The sequence below is a fragment of the Leptosomus discolor genome, chromosome 4 (assembly GCF_034619465.1).
Source record: "Leptosomus discolor isolate bLepDis1 chromosome 4, bLepDis1.hap2, whole genome shotgun sequence".
In the NCBI taxonomy this organism is placed as follows: Eukaryota; Metazoa; Chordata; class Aves; order Leptosomiformes; family Leptosomidae; genus Leptosomus; species Leptosomus discolor.
The window spans coordinates 54,666,859-54,684,845 of record NC_141394.1 but is presented as its reverse complement, the minus strand read 5'-3'; the positions used below and the strand labels follow the sequence as shown (position 1 = coordinate 54,684,845).

At 37.0% G+C, this 17,987-nt stretch overlaps 1 protein-coding gene across 1 annotated transcript in view; it reads right to left on the bottom strand.

Annotated features, from left to right (window-relative positions):
• Nucleotides 1–17,987, bottom strand: part of CORIN (corin, serine peptidase) — a 156,427-nt gene that overhangs the window by 21,287 nt on the left and 117,153 nt on the right. The window contains exons 12-16 of the mRNA XM_086464230.1: nt 14,992–15,137; nt 12,300–12,407; nt 7,882–7,995; nt 5,308–5,418; nt 3,545–3,674 (exon numbers count right to left, since the gene is read on the bottom strand). Of these exons, the coding sequence (XP_086320356.1) occupies nt 3,545–3,674; nt 5,308–5,418; nt 7,882–7,995; nt 12,300–12,407; nt 14,992–15,137 (609 nt within the window). The remainder of the gene's footprint in view (nt 1–3,544; nt 3,675–5,307; nt 5,419–7,881; nt 7,996–12,299; nt 12,408–14,991; nt 15,138–17,987) is intronic.

Sequence of the window (17,987 nt, the reverse complement as noted above, 5' to 3'; positions counted from 1 at the left end):
AAGCTGCTGAAATTTATCATTATTACGTTTTTTATCTCATCCTAGTGCAGAAAAGAAAGACAAACTATTCCTCTACCTTGCCATAGAGTAGCAGAATAACTTCATTAACTCCTGGTTTTGTCAAGTTTCAGATCTGAGCAGATCATGGGTTTGTGATTACTGTTCCATCGACAAAAAATGGACTTCAGAGTATATGAAATTATTTTCTTCAATAAAACATCATGACAAACCCACAGTCTTCTAACATAATGTTCTGAACCTCCGCAGCATGCTCATCTTCAGCAGCAGAGCCTCTGCAGCGCACGCCAGGACATAGCTAACTCCTGATCTGAGACACCGATGGCGATTGGTGTTCTGTTTTCTACCTGTGTTAGCAGGAAACCTAATTGCCAGAGACATGCGTTAGTGTATTTAAGTTTGGGACTCAGTCAGAGGTCTCTGAACAAAATTATCTGTCCTGAGATGAACAGGCAGTCATATTAGGTGATCTGATAGTCTGCTCTGGCTGTAAACTATGAAACCTAAGACTTGAATAAACAATTCCCGTTAGGCTCTTAGCACTATTAAAAAAAAAAAAAAAAATTACTTTGTATCTAACATACTTTCTGCACTAGAGGAAAACATAACTGCTAAGAACACACATTGTATAACTTAGGCAACAGCCACCATTAGTCCAAAGCCTTTCAGACAATGCCTGGAACTTGCACAGTTGTTGCATCTGGCATGCATCACACAACCCATTGCGTGTGTTGTGCTGTGAAAAACTGGAGACGCAGTGGAATTAGAATTGGCCACAGCCAGGAAAATAGCTCAAGTTTTGTGCAGTAGGCAGAGTAGAATTACCTTTAATGTTGCTTCAAACACAATGCTTATACCTCCCAAACAGAGCGACTGGTATTCTGCAAAATGTGTTACCCCTACCAGCTAAATTAACCTAACTTTAACCACTGTCATTTAATTCTCATCATTTTCTTCAGATTAATTTAGGCAGAAGAATTTAAAACAGCTACAAGCTGTTAGAAAAACATTGTTTCGTAATTTAAACACCACCACATTATATAGCAATCGGGAGTCGTCATTCGGGAAAGTACCAGACACAGTTATGAAAAACAGTTTGCAGAGCTTTACAGAAAATAAAAATACTATATGCCACCGTTCATTGTAGTTCCTGGTCTAAGCTATTAAGAAGTCTCAACTTGATATCTCATGTGCACTATTTTTCTCTAAGAATAAAGAAGAGAATTATTAAATCAAAATCAAGTATCATCATAAGTCATTGTTAAAGAAATCTGCATAGCCACAAAACTGGCAGTTTCTGCAGTGTGCTATAATATGGACAGAATTTCTATATTCACAGCTTTAATTTTCTGAAGAAGTAAAATGAAGTATTTCCCACTAGAAATATCTGAAGAAAAACCCTGCTTAAAATATGATGTATTAATGTAAAAAATCTTAAAAACCCCAAATTTATAAAAAAATATTAAAAACTGTAAAAAGGAATTTTTTCATCATTATTTGAGCTCTATGCAATATACATTATAATTTGCCTGTACCCTCAATGGTGACTGGAAATAGCTTATGAAATACACCAATGTTATCAACCTCACATTCAGACTTTCTTGTAATCCTAAATCAAATAAATAATGTATGCAGGACACGATGTCCAACAGACAAAGTTTATGGCTTTAGATCATATTTCAGAGTGGCATGAAACTCCAATTTATCATCAGTCTTCCACTTCACCATATAGAAAATGTTAACCTCTGTGACATTTTCACAGAACACCTATGCAAGGTTAACAAAAGAATTCAATAATTTCATTAATTCGTATTACTCCTTTTTGAAATCAGTTCTGGTAAATACATTATAAACTTTATTTTTCTTATATATCTTCTTCTAAGCTAATTTACTGTATTTTTGGCAGTGCCACTTCACAAAAACTTGGAGAGTAGCTAAGAAAAATCAAGCTTCAGGTGATTGCCAAAATCAGGCATTAAAAAGGAAAGACAACCAGTACTTTGGTTTTTTGAGTTACTGCCAGGAAGAATTAGAAATTAGTATCAGAGTCAGACTGAGGTTGTAGACTTCAGATTTGAACTGGAACTTCCCACTGCCCTTCACACAATCACCTGTCAACTACAGAAAAGAATTGTAGAAAAACTGATTTGTAGAATATCTTCCCCTGTTAGAAAATGGATTTGTGATATTTAAGAATTATTTGCACCTCATACATTTCTTAAAAGTGATAGGATTGATAACATCTGGAGCAAGCCTCAGTGAAGAAACAGGAAGGTACAACTTTCTACTCATGCTCATTTCAGCATAGGCACACCTATGGAAAAAAAAAAAAGTAACCAGAGGTCTTGTGATAATTTAATACCTTTTTCATTTTCCTAGCAGCAAGCATCATAGGAAAGTTAAGCAAATTTTGTGTTAGGACTATAAAACTGAAATATTAAGAAGAAAAAATGTTCTTAATGTTAAGACCATTGCTTTGGTTTTAGACAGCAAAGCAGTTGTAAAAGCAATAACTATTTTTGAAGGTATCAAAGGAGTTTAAGCTTATTAGGATGTTATATGAAGCTAAAGCACAAAGATAATGTCAATATCATTTAGATGTACTAAACTAGCCAGACGAGCACAGAATTGTTGTGTGTTAGAATGGCAGGCTGCCCATTCCGTACAGACAGCCTTGGATTCAGGGTGTCACTTCTAAGAGAACAGATGCACTGCATCCATGCAGTGCAAGGCAATACAGAGCAGGTTAAGTGCAGACACTGTAATCCAGGGTCTTTATCCTCCTGTGTCTTTTGAGAAAGGTACAAAGAACAAGATTGCATGTCAATATATGTAGTGGTAAAAGGCAGACAGAAAAGACACTTCTTAATCCAGTTTGGGGCTCAGACACTGACAAAAGATATCCTCCTATACCATCAGGCTTGTGTTTTCCTGGTAGAAGACAGCTTTGGATACCAGAGCGGATGAACCTGTTTTTTATCCAACCATTATATTTTGCATCAACTATTCCATAAAGCAGCTATTGCTTTAGCGTGTGTGCAGTAAGAAGCATAGAGGCTATTTTTTCTTCCTGAGTTCCACACAGAAATCTGTCTTTAACAATTCACTTTCAGAGATACCCAAGTTAGATATATCTGCCTAGCTCACAGTGCTTACTGCAGAATGCAAATGAACGCAGAGAAATTTTCCTGTGTTTCCTAAGACAAGTCTACTTTAAATCTTTAGGAGGACACAGGGTATCACATTGCCAAACAATTCTGAGCCTCAGCAATAACTGCAAGTTCAAATACTGAGGCTTGGCAAGAAATCATTATCTTTTCAACACACTCTCTCAACAACAATTGTGTAATGTTTATAAAGGGGTGAAAGTGCCTGGATTTTAGTGAGCTTTTGTTCCTGCCATAGTTCACAAAATTTCATTACCTCTTCTCTGTGAACCATTTCCACACTAGGTCTAACAATGATCACTCACATCTAACTCCCGCACTCCAATTGTCCTAAGAATGCTACAAACTACTGACCTTACCCTAAACCCATCTGATTGCAGGCCAGTTGGCTTAAATTTTCTTGCCACTCATCAGCACAAACATGGTTATCAGCAGCTGACCTGTGAATGGTCAGGAACATCAAGGAATTCATGTTTTTAGACAGGGTAACTGCAAGAAAAAGAAGAACAACTTCACTATTATTTCACATAGTTAGTTTTGTAAATGCCATACTGAAAACATACAACTACATTCAAACGAGTTTTCGAAGATGCTGGAGCTTTTGCTGATTTTATATGCTCAATAGCTATGTAATTTAAAACCAAGGCAACCATGGCTATCAGAACCTTGCTAACACTGAACAGCAGGAGACACTAAACAACAAAGACATCTTGAGGATTAGAATAAACAAGAATACTCTTGACTCACCAGCATCGGTTCACATGTGTTTCTGATAGCCTTAATCTTGTTAAATGATCTTTTACCCCACAAATAGCCCAACTGAAATCACTAGAGTAATTTGTGGGATGAATGCTGCCTGACACAAGAGTGATACCACCATTTGACTCCTGGTAATATGCACTGATCCTGTCATAACAGTATGTGGATGTAATTGGAGAAAGAAAAAACAACTACTGTTTACAAGAAACATGATGACCATTGCTTCTCTCTTAATCCATGTGTAAGTGTGTGAACTGCTTTTATCACACACAAAAAGCTTCTCAAAATGGCCCAAAATGGAAATTTACATCCCTCCCTTTCTAGGATCCCTTAAAGGAGGTTGGGTTGTATGTATTTCCTCCCCAAATACATACTGGTTTTACTTCAACTGTTCCTCTGACTTTTGCTTTGATAGTACTAATCTTAAAATAGCCAGTCATTATGCATTTTTGCTATCTGCTGAAGCTTTTGCTTCTCTCCCCATGAGAAAGGTATATATTAACCTAGAACAATTATTCTCTGTTGCACAGGTTTTATTAAATGTTGTTGTTTATTAATGTTCACAAACGTTAAAGGTTTTAAAATATTTATACAATCTACTTCAATATGATTACAAAATATTCCGTAAGCCCTGGTACACCTCTTTTTCTGTATTTAAAATTACATACAAAGCATCTCAAAACTTAGTACCATAAACTACTGTCATGTACAGAAACACATGTTAACTCAGTGAAATCTCAGAGGACATACTACCACTTTCCAACCTGTTTCTTTTCAGTGCAATATTTTTGAAATCCACTTTCATTTTTATTTGAAGAATAATACCTGGAGAGTTCTGCTTTAGCAACACATGAAAGCATAAGGCCTAATCTGAATATAGACAGCAATACCTGGTTACATCATCGTGCAGGTCTTTAGCCAATGCAAAGGGGACCTGGTAGGACTACCTTATTCTTATAAGCTCTGAACCTGCACCATTGCAGTCAGTGGGAATTCCACACTGATTTTCACAAGTACAGAATCAGGGCTTAAAAGTTTTGCCCAAATGAATTGTACATCTGAACATCTTCCTCCTCTGTTTTCTGTCGGCACTTTCCAGATTTTACACAGCATCCACACATTTTAGGATTTCCCTGACATGTCAGTTTTCTTATATCTTTGCACTGTGACACTTCACACTGAGCCTTTCTTTTCTCTTTTGCCCACTTTCTTGCATGCTTTCCCAACCTCAACCCAGTCTCCCTCTGGTAATAATGGGAGCATCTCTCCACCACCGCAATTGTATTCTAAATCAAATCACCAGCAATTACTACCATCACCCAAACATCACTTGCAGGCAGACTATACCGTGGCAAAAACTTACCACAGTCCCATTCATCTGAGCTGTCACTGCAGTCTGCTTGCCCATCACACCAGAGCTCACGTGGCACACATTCATGGTTGGCACACTCAAGTTCACTCTCTTCACAAAATGCTGAAAGGACAAAAACATGTTTCACTTTGAGAAAGAAATGATCAATGTGAAGTTCACACTGAGACCAAAAAAAAGAGAAGGAGGGTGAAGGTAGACACAGATCAGATTTATGGAGCAAGAAAGTGAGACATTTGCAGCAAAATTCAGAGGTATGGACATCACTGAGGCAGAAGGTGGTTGCTGCCATGCAGTGGCAGGGGGCATTGCAACTCAAAGGGAAAAAAGGGTGCCTAGAAATGGCAAAATGTGCGATTACCTACTATCATTTGTGGTCTTGTCATAGGAAACCTGTCTAAGCCTCTCACTAGCTTTAAGTGAAAATATTGTGTTCCATGCTTTTTAGAAGACTCATCCAAATCTGTTAATTTCTCATGTTCTTTGAAAAAATTATATTACTGTAATGCATGCGTATTTTCTTTCATCCACAGCAATTTTATATTCACTTTTGGATCCTCCTTTGCTATTTAAAATCATGGAATGATTTTTATCTCCACTTTAGAGATGGGGAACTGATGTACAAATAGACATGCTCCAGTTCACAATTGGCTGCCAGCTGGCAGTATTATTAGACAGGGATTTCCTGAATCCCCGTCCAGTGCAGGAACCACCAGAGCTTCTATTCGCAAGTGACTTTTAGCTTTTCCCCAACCATAACAAACTCCCTCCCAAAAGGCAGGTGTGTAGCATTACAGTACCCTCCTCACTAACACATTTCTCTTCCAGCTTCTGTAAATCCATCATTAGAGAATTTTGAGAGCTGGGTGAGGGCAAAGAGGGAGAGAATGTGTGGAAAGAAGCTGCATTCAGTTATGCCTATGTCTGGCTCTTGTATAGTATCTATACTGTCACACAAACCAAGCATTTATTTGCAACACTAGTGCAAAAAACCACAAACGTACTCCACAGTGAAAACCATACAGAGAGGGGAGGCAGTGCTGCCTACTCTGACATAAGTGATCTTTCTGCCTCTGAAATAAAGCCTGCAAAAATAGAAAAAGCTCTCTAACTCTGCCTTCCAGAGAGAGCATATTTCAAAAGCTGAAAGCCCTCAGCTGGGGAAACTTTGCTGACATTTTGGAATATTCAAGCCCCGACACAAAAGCAGAGAGAAAATACAGTCTAATAATTATAGACTAGCTCTTGAAGAATCCTCTTGGCATGACCTTAAGGTCTGATCATGGGCAAATCACTTTAATACCACCTTCCTTTTTTTCCAGATTACAGCACACAGACCGCTTGGAAGTCAAATGGGATAACCTTCACAATGAAAAGCACATTAAGAAACGTTCGTGAGCTGCCTCTTCCCAAAAAGAAACAAAGTTAGATCTAGTGATATATGCAGGCTGCCAATCATTTTGGCAAATATATTCATATGCGTCACATAGCACACAAAACGTGCCTCACATCTTGTCCCTGCCCACAGAACTCCAGACACTCAGAAGTATCTTTCTTTAAATTGTAAAACTATATCCTACATTCCCAATAAAAGTGCCGAAATACCGGGATTGCCCAGAGAACTAAAATTTCAGCTTTCAACCAAGTTTACCAAGCATCTCTTCTTTCTTATGCAGGCTGAGTGTCACCCAGTATATCTTTTCTAGTTTCTTGTGTTGGGGACATGCCCACACACCAGGTTTTCTCAAAAGAAGAGAATTCAGAGTACCACTAATATATTCATGAAAGCGAAGCTAACATCTCATGACACTCACTCCCAGCTTCGCATGCGGGGCGGAAGCCTGCAAAGCAGCTGCTGTTCACAGGTCTTCCGTCCCTTCCCATCCCACTAGCCAGCTGTGTAGTGGAAACAGAACAGAGGCAGCTCTCGCAGGGGACCAGGGTGCCTGCTGCACACTGTCAGCACTTTGAGCCAACGTACACTGTGCACATGGACGGTATGCCCATGCTGTCAGCGTACCATACTAAGTTTTGTATCTCTGATACTTATCACAGTTTGGATTGGAGAAGAAGCCTGAGAAGCCAAGTGCGGAGACAGAATCTAAGAAATGTCAAGCAGAAGAGAAATCAAACAAAGCAGGGAGACATATGAAATTTACTGAAGAGCTGATCAGAAGGAAAATCAAGTGGCAGTAAGCAAAAGAGCAGTAAGCATCTATAATTATACAGATTAAAGTTGAGAAAAGTTGGGAAAAGGAGTTAAGAATCTACAAGGGATAAAGAAAAGAAGCACAAAGACAAGAAGCAGGAGGGAGAGAGAGAAAAAAAAAAAAAAGAGAGGATCAGAGTGACCAAGGAGACAGCAAGGATACAAGGATCTGAACATCAGAAGACACATGATGAGGAAAGCGGTAAATTGGTGCCATATAAAAACTGAAAAGGAAAATGAGGGAATGACTAAGACTTTCTGTCTGTAGAAACCCTTTTTACTTTCATTTATTTTGCACCCCAAGATCCCAAAAATGTGATCAGCCCTTTATAGGGCTAACAAACCGCACAAGCGCTTACAGCAGTTCTTTTCATCCATCATGTCAGGGCAGTCTGGGAAACCATCACAGATCATAGTGTGTTTGATGCACAGCTTCTTCAAAGGACACTCCCAAAGACCCCTTTCTCTACAACCTGGAGGCAGAGAACAACAGTTTTGAAACACTTGCACGTAATATCAAATCAACTGTTTCCTTCTTAATAATCCTGAAACACCTAAAATATTTTCACTTGCAAAATAAATTTTAAAAGGTACCAAGAATAGTTACTAATGAAGAAATGGAAATAAGATTGTCACAGTCCAAATTTGATAAATAGCTATAAAACATCTAACACTTCATTACACTTCAGTGCTTTTTAAATAATAACTTGTATTATGCTACACATATCTATAAGTAATTAGCTCAGTTAGCTCAAAACCCATAGACCACTACTCTAGAAACACTTTTACTACTAATATATGGACTTTTCTAATCCTGAAGTCTGTAGAGTTTCCTTTAAAAGCATACCACACAGACCTTTGGTCCTTCAAAAGCAAATCCTATGACAACATGGAAACTCCATGAAACAGTGTAGAAATATGTAATTTTTTTTTCTAGCAGTGCTGATAAAGAATCTAATGCCAATCTAATGAATGGTAGAGAGATGCTGTTAAGTACTGACCGCAAACAGTCTTCCTGGTTCCATAATTTGAGACTAAATCAGCCTCTCTGATTTCAAGAGAAAGACATAAAATTGTGTCAAAGTGCTTTGACAGTAAAATTCCTGTTAATCAGCTAGAGGAAATTAAGAATTCTCTTGTTTTATTTCACTATTTATTTCCATCAACTAGTAAAGCACTTCACTGTGATATCAGTCTAAATACTTTGACATACTAATGTCCTGCGCATCTGATATTCTGATTTTACAGGAACCTGACTAAAACAGATGGTTTGATTGCCTTGTTTGGCCTGTTCTATAGACTATAATACTAGTTTTCATTTTAATCCAAGCTCAAATTCCGGTGACAGTCCTGATGTCCCCACACACAAATAGCTGAGGTATAAATTCAGAAACTGCATTTGAAAGAGCACCTCTGTTTGCCTGGACCTGGAACTACAGCAACATATCAGCAGTAAGTTACTAAGCAGATATGTTGTTTCCAAGAAGTGCTATTTCAGAAGCGAGTATTTTACAAACATGAACCAGAGAACCAATACTAGTTCATACGACTACTGGAAAAAATCTGCTCATGTGGATGTATGGAGTGCTTGATTTTGTTTAGATTAAAAAAGCCATGTAAATAAATGTTACAGCACAGAGAAATAAATAGCCTTGAACCTGTGAAACTAATGCCACATGATGAAAGAACTTTCTTGGGTGTCATCCTTCTCCAGGTCTCCTTCCTGACAATATTTGTGGTAACTATTAATGAAAAATTACTTGAAACCAAATAAAACCTTTACTCCAATATGAACAAAAAATATCAGTCATATTGGGAACTTCATGTTAAAATAAAATAGAAAAGTTTAAAAAATGTATTTTATGAACTTTGCAATTTTTTTAGCAGTCTTCAGAATTAATTAAATACGTTTGCTTCTTCCCTTCATCACACATTATAGTGTTACACTGTGAAACGTTCCATGACTCTCCAAAATTTATCTTTGCTATACATAAATATAGAGACAATTCCCTAGGAAAAATTCACTACTTACTCAATTCAGTGTTCAAATATACTGTTTTCTTGGTAGAAGCCATCTACCTTTTGGTGTATTTCTATTTTTTCTCTAAATCTTTTTGTGACATATATTTTTAATTTAATGACAATGAAAACTTGTCTGTATTTACATCACCCCTATCTCAAAAATATGTTTTAGCAAAAGAGAAGGATTCACACATCGTCTTACTTTCATTCTTCAAAATATGAAGCAAGTTACCATTTTTTATTCACACATATATTACCCATGCGATACTTATTAAGTCATGAACATTAAGACCACCAAATTTTTCTCTCAACTAAAATACTACAGCCAGAACTCAGACTGCAGAAAATAGTGAAGGACAATACTGGTTTTGAATGTTATATTCTCAATGTCTTTAGTACTCTTCTAGGACCCTGTTTTGCTCTCTGCCAGAGGCATTGTTCAGCAGCCAGTAAATTAATATGACCAATTACAATCAAGCATATTTAATACCACAAACTCTCCTGATGACTATCATATTATAATTTTCAGAAATTACCTTCCTCACACTTCACTGAAATGCAATCAGAAGTCTCACATTCAGAAATCTGGGTCGAATTTTCTCCCCAAATCCTAGTCTAAAGGGCACTAAAGTCTTAGGATTTCACTGCAATTGCATGGGTAATTTTTTCTCTCACAAAGATCACGTGAAAGTATGACAGGGATAGCTAACAGAAGAAAACACTGGGTGCTGAATACAGCTTTACTCTCCATGGGCAGAGTATACCTTGATCCCTTTGGACTGTTATACCTTACATTTTCGGCCAGAGCAAATTGAGCATTCAAAAGCTGTAGCTCATCTTTTCCAGCATCCTCCTCCCTGCACTGTGAAGCTGTTTCAGCCTGTCATTTAATACAATGACAGACAGTACTTCAAATACAAGGTTTTTAAGTTAAATGCTGACTGTTATTTAATGGTATAAAACCAATTTTGAAGGATAAATCTAATAAAATGTGAGCTTAGACATTTACACGTGGAAAGATCATCAAGTTTTGATTTTGTCCTGCACACGTGGAATACGAATGAGTCAGAGACAGTTACTTCTGGAGCTTCACAAGGACTTTGTGTTCTTCAGGAACAGTATTACCCCTGGTCAATGTAATGTCACTCTGACAGCAGTAATTTCCTAGCAGATACAGTCTTCCATATTTATAGAAACTGATAAGAATTCTGCTGATTGCCAATGACATTCTGTCTAGACTACAGAGGCATAAAGAGATCCACTTGAGAAATCAATGTTATATATTAGAGCAATATTTCATATGTTAATGTCTAGCAGAATAAAATTATCCTAAAAGACGCATAGCAATTAGTGTTCTAAGGAGTTAAGAACAGGTGGCAACAAAGAATATTTTTGGCAGGGAGGACAACTGAGACAACTGATTCAAAGGTAAAGAAATTACAACCTCTGAAAGAGTCACTGTGATCATCAGCTCTGCCTTTCCTTTATAATCTAAACAAGAGAATGACCTAGTATTAAACCCAACTTCGGTGAGCCTATCTTTTTTTTTTTTTTTTCTTTTTGCAGGGAGAGGGCAATAGGGCAGAAAGAGGAGAGAGAATACAAGTGTGATTTGAAAACTCCCAAAGATTGAGAATACATTGCACCTTAGTGATAAATAACCCCTTGGTTACTTCAGTCATTAAAACAACCTGTGCTTAAAAAAAGAAGCATTTTATAGAGCTGTCAAGTGTGATTTTTAGCCTAGCTTCAGCTTTCAGGTGCTGGATCTTACTTTATTTTTGTGCAGCTGAGTAGAAAGACTTTTATTTCCACAGTTCTGTCACTCACATAAACTGTGCTTCCATCTTAACCTGCTCTCTGTTAAGAAAACCAGGTTGTGCACCTTAGCCCTACTCTGCTGGAAAGTCTTCCAGTCTTTACTCATATTCACACCTCTTCTCTAAAACCTTAGTGATTTATAATTATTCTCTTTGCCCCTAAGGATGCCAGGCCAGAATGCAGAACTCCATGAGGCTACACCTTAGTCACATAAAGAAATAGTATAAACTCCCTTCTCCTTCTCAAAATTCTCCTGCCAGTACATACAAGAATAAATAGCGACCAAGAGAGTTGTTGGTTATTCTCAAGCCCAATATGTCCCCTTAAGTTAAAAGGCAAGAGCATCTCTACCATAACTAAACTCAGAAATATACTGGGGAATAAACCTGGTGGTTACTTTATCCTTGTACCCACAGCTTGAGGTTGTTTAATCTGAAAAAACGTGTAATCCTTGATCCTTGCAGTACAGAATCCTGTTCAGAAACAGATCTTTTGTCAATACATCATAATGAGAACATTACCATGTATAAATTCAAAACTATATTTATGAATTAAAGACTTAAACTGCCAGGAAGTCATGTTTTAGCTCAGTAGAAAACCTCCAGAAATATCAAGACTCAAGTCTGCAGCACTTTTTATCTTCATTACTAAAGGAATATTCAAACATCTTGGAATATGGTAAGCAGAATCAAAATGATCAAATACTATAAATTGTGTTGACACTAATCAAGAAGGATGCCTGCTAAAGTATTTTCAATGCCACTAGTATTAAACAAAAAACCCCAAAACCTTCCAAACGTATTTTTCACATAGAAAAAGGGGCTTCTCCTCTGAACCGTCATGCTATGGTTCAAATAACTGAAAAAAACCCAAAACTCATATTCTAATACTTCAACTACTTTCCATTCAAAAGATCTAACTCAAATTTATTTACCACAGCTGTCCTCATCACTGTCATCCTCACAGTCAGCCTGACCATCACATCTTCTGGATGCCAGGACACACCTCCCAGAACGGCACTTGAAGTGACTGGGTGAGCATTCTGTCAATGACAAGGAACAGGGAGAAAAAAGACTCCACAAGCTGCAAGCTTAATCATCATAAGGGTACTTACTTATTTATCACTGTGACTGCTACAGAAGGGTAAATGACAGGAATACAAAGCTTGTGCAATACTAAACTAAGACTTAACAATTGCACTGTGAATGGGGTGGAGCAACTATTTTCCAGAGCTCTCCCTCACATGCTACCTCCATCAAATTCCAAAGCTTTGCCAAATAACTGGCATACAATGTTTGGATTGTGGGCATGGCTTTTCTAGCTAATTTTCTCACTGTTGTCATGTGGTGTGAAGCAGAAATAGATCACCTGATGTGCTGAAATATGTATGAGACACCCCCAGGATAAAAAAAAAAAAAAAATTTGGCAATTGAGTGGCTATTGGAATTAATAAAACCATGCAGAAATGTCCACTAATTAACCTTTATATCATTTCTGCCTCATCTTACAGAGTACCATTTTGAGAAAGCTTTATTTAGACAGTTTTGAAAAACCCTCCCATTTTTTCACATTGTACATGTCACTGACTTCAATGTACAACCTCCATCATATGTTGCTTTTTATTTTCCTTCCCGCAAAATCTCTCAGATATTTAATACCATGCAGTTCCATGGGTAAATTTTAGGATTCAAGAAACAGTTGTACCAAAAATATTATCAATGAACTTGGGAGCCTTAGAAAATAACTTTCTAATTATAAAAGGCATGTGAACCATAGTGCCAGCATTTAAGAATAACTCATTACGAAAATAACTAAGCTTACAGTGCATACTGGCTTGGCCAGCAGTATTCTTGGATTCAGCACTCATTGGAAGAGAAGTTAAGCAATCCAGCACATTGTAATAACTCTGTCAATTATAGAAGTTAGAAAATCACTTATATTTTGTAATTATAAATATTTTAAATGCTCTCAGAAGCCTAATTTATTTTGCTACATGTGGGGGTTTTTTTCAGATGTATTTATATAAGATTTTAAACTTCCCAGGGAAGACTTTCTAATGAACACTGGAGTCAGTAGAAATCAGGCATTCAATCAACATAAAATTCTAACAGTAAGTGAACCCAAAACAACCCTGACAAGACCCCTTAATTAGTTACACTTTTTCTAGAAGAATACTAAAAATCCCTCCTTTATCACTGTTTTTCCAGGAATATCTATTTCAACGCTAAGATGATCAATAAACTTTGAATCAGCTTACTAGGCAAAGTCCCTCTAATTAAAGTGAGACTTTTTTACATTATAATTTTTATAAATGAACATAATATCTCTAGAAATGGAACACACTAGTCATGTATGCAGTAGTATATTTAAAATATGACCATTCTAAGTTATATCTCAAAGCCAAATGATCTAATAACACAGGGAGGAACGTTAAAAGACATTTGATACCTGAGAATATTAAATCACGTTGTTTTTTCTTTAACTTACCTTGTTGTGCCAAAATCTTACTTTTCCTTTCCTACACACTGCTGTGTAAAAATGGATAAATTCTTTCCATCAGCCCACTGCTGTAGAGGGGAATTATCTCCTTGTCTCTCAAGAGTCCCACAACAGAAGATTTCATTGCTATGGTATTACATGTCTTTATAAAATCCTCACAGTGATACATGTGCACATGGACTTTGCTTGAAGAAATAGTACTAACTGTTATATAGGCTTCACTGTTTTTTCATGATTCCTTCACTATATTCCCAGCAATACATCTTCACTAAAAGAACTATAGACTAACTAGCTTTCGCCCATTGTTTTCTCTGAGCAAGATCAAGGCTGTGGAAAGACTGTCACAACCATGTAGGCGAGTAGGAGAAGAGTGAGAACTGAACATGCTCAGCACATTGCAGGCACTGTAGCACACACCATCTCACTATTTTCCCAGCTACATTACTGGTGTTTTGGCAAGAAAAAGAAAAGACATGTCAGAATCTCCACAGATCCCACATCCAATGACCACTGCAGAACGAAAAGCTGCATAGCTTCTCCCTTCATACATACAAAGAATATCTAGAAGCATTTAAGGCAATTTCGTTCTTTTGTTCCATGTTCACACCCACAATGATTAGTATTGTGGCTGAACTCAAAAACTGAAATTTGACAGTTGCTACTGAAGCTGGTTTGGCACAACTCTACAAAACCTTCCCCAAACAAAAACCAAGAGCAAACAATAGCTGGCAAAGACACTAGCATTACAGTATTTTTCTCAGAGATGTCATGGGGCTCAGCTTTTTTAAGACTGCCAAGAGTCTGCCTCCTGGCTAGAAAAGCATTATTGTATCGTCTAAATAGGTAAAAAAATGAAGTATCAGCACAAGCAAGCAGCAGGTGTGGTGTTAGCAACAAATTTCAAGCACTGACTTTCATAGACTGAGGGTAATCGATCCTTCCTTCGGACAGATTTCTCTTATCTGCAAACAGTTGGTATCCAAATTCCATGAAACCCAGTTTAGAAGCATTTCCACAGTTTAAATATTATAATTCAAAGAGAAAGTATGGGGGGAGAAAAACAGTCAGTGACTTTGGGAACCTAATTAAAACTTTAATTTCCTATGAATATTAATTATAGGAGTTACCTTCTACTTCTTCATCTGGTGTTAGACAAGTTTGGTTGTCCAAGTTCTCATCTGGAAACTGAGTGCAGTCAGTATCTTCTGGCCACTGCAGACCTACAATCCCAAGCACAGACTCACAGCGTTCCTTAGACTGTACACATAAAGTTCTGAGGAGACAAAGTGGAATTGCACAAAGTAACTGAGTGAAAGTCTTCAAAATGCCCAGTTGTTGAAAGTTAATAATCCTAGCCAAAGTTAAAGATGAAGATCAAGGAAAAACTATTTAACCAGGTTTCTTTACATAAAAAAAATACATATCAAAAGTAAGGTTTCTACCATTGAACCACTATTTTAAGTTACTGTATGCAGACTACTATCTGAGTTATAAGATAATAGCCACATATAAGTACTTAAAAACATCCTCTCCTCTGTAAGGATGGCAAAGAACCTTTTTTAAGAAGGACTAACTGCACTCCTTCAGCGAAAAAAAGCCAAATACATTTTGTACCAGTGAAATGCTATCTCTTCTGCTGATGCTACCTCAGAAATCATGTGGTTTCAAAAGCACGAAATATTTAAACCTGCAAACAAAGAGCAAAGAACTCCCCAGAGAATTCAATAAAATTAAAAGTTTGGGGAAAATCAAAGCACAGATCAGACTAGTCTTGAGGGTGTTGTCAGGTAGAGCAACAGAAGCTTGTATCGCACCTGGAAAAAGGCATAAATATATAGTCCTCCTGCTGCATTGCGCTTTTTTTTTTTTTAACCCTAGAAAAACAGGACTCACCACACAACATCAGTTCAGTCCATCTAGATCAATATCCTGTCTCTCAAAATATCCAATGCCAAATGCTTCAAATGTACAAACAGCAAATGCATAGTAGGAAAATCCCCTATTATTTTAAGCATTATTTTAAACATTTAGCAACTACTTTTGCCTGGAATGATAGCTGATGTGCCGTTCTATAGTCTTGTCTTGGATCAGTGGTATTTTGAATCTCTGTTGGTTTCAACTGTCTTTTTTTGGGGGGGTGGAATATTAATTAGGCAGTATGGGATTAGGAACCTCAACATCCTTTTCACCTCTTCCTCCAAACAGAAACATGCATCATGCTCAACAGGTATGTGTCTAAGCTGTGCTTAAAAACTCTCCAGTTAGCAAGATTTCATATACCTCCTTATCACTCATTCTCATACACAGATATCTATTATTTCCCTTATATTTGATGTATAGCACTCCTGATGTACTTCAAATCCATTGCTTCCTGGTTTAACCTCAGTGAATAACTTATTTTCTCATGTAAGCTCTTTTTTACCTATTGGAAGGCTCTGATGTCTCCCAAAGTCTTCTCTTGTTTCTAGACTCAGCAACTCATTTAATTGCTCCTTTTATATCATGTTTTCTAAACCTATGATCATTTGGAATTTCTCCCTCCACTTCAAAAAAAAATAATCTCTTTTGTTCTTATTGGTTGAAAAATATTCAACAGTAGGATCCCCCCCGTTTCTATCTTTTTCAGTTTCCTTCATGCACTTTTACCTTGCATTTTATTTAATCTTATTATTTTTTCCAGATCTTTCTTCTAGGAACAGACACTCCTTTCGTCTCTGTTTATTCCATTCATTTTCCTTTGATCTTTTGACCAATGGATCATTTTTTTTCCTGCAATAAGCTTAAAGAAATGCAGTGACCAAAACCAGGCAAACAGATCCACTTAGGATCAATTATTTTATGCCTTTTCTTTTTTTTTGAGAAAACAATACTTTATTAATCTTCTCAAAATTAATTTTGTTTTGGGGGATTGAATGAAGAGGAGTCAATGTTTTCCAACACCAAATGATTCACCATCAAGTTGAGCAGTTGGAAGGAATGGATTGACATCATTTAACCATGCTACAGTTACAGACTCTCTCTTTCCTTTTCGGTCTTCCTCAACATCAAAAGGGTTGACTCACAACACTTTACAATCTCAGCTTTCTGGATGCCAGCATTTTTATCTACCAAGGAAAAAATCCCATAACCAACAACAATAATACAATGAATGCATTTTAAAAAGTTTATTTTGTTAGCTGAGGCATCTAAGCCATTTCTATCCTGTGTTCTCTGCACACTCAAATCTTTGGCCAAAGGCGAACTTTTCAAAAAGCTATTGCAAGCCATTTAGTTGTCAGTCTGCGGTGAAAGAATTAAAATGTAGATAAACTTCGAAGTAGTGCCCATCAAAGAGCATATGGAAGCCTATTGCAATCCTGCTAGGAAAATTGGAAGAGCAACTGCTGCCTTTTTTTTTTTTTCCTCTCTCTCCTCACATTCCCATATTGAATCTTACAGTTGGGGTATCAGAATACCTTGGTAACAGACTTCTTTATTTACTTCTCAGTCAAATCTCATCTGTGGTACTATCTATGAATCAATACAACAAGTTAACAGTTAACAAGGGTGCACATCACAAAGCAGCAAAATCTCCCCCTTCTTGGTAGGAGAAAGAAATACAAGATTAAATAAAAATAAAAATCAAAAAAAGATGTAGCATAGAAAAGTGTAGTTTTCTGCAATGGAATTCAATCTAATATTTAAAAAACTTTTAAGTATACTTAGCATCCCTTAACTCTCCCAATTCAAATACAGTAATGGGATGCCTGAATTGATGCCAACACATAAAGGGCATGAGACTTGACTTGACCAGGATTATTCTTGACACAGATCTGTCATAGTTTTGAAACAACACCAAAGTCAGCTGGAGACTACTTAAATACACAGATAGCATAATCTCCATTTCATTGTAGACTGATCTGACTAGGAAGGCGTTTACTGTTCCCAAAATAAGGGACATTGATAGTCTTACTGGTATGTTGTGAGACCCAGAATCTCCAGAAGCTGCTCAGCACCTTGCAGAACCAATTCTTAGTAAAGATAGTTTGTAATTATAAGGAAGCAGGAATTTCTGAGCTTATTCCATATGTTCTTCGTCTATGAAACTCCATTTGCCCTCAGTGGGAACCCAGCACACACTTAA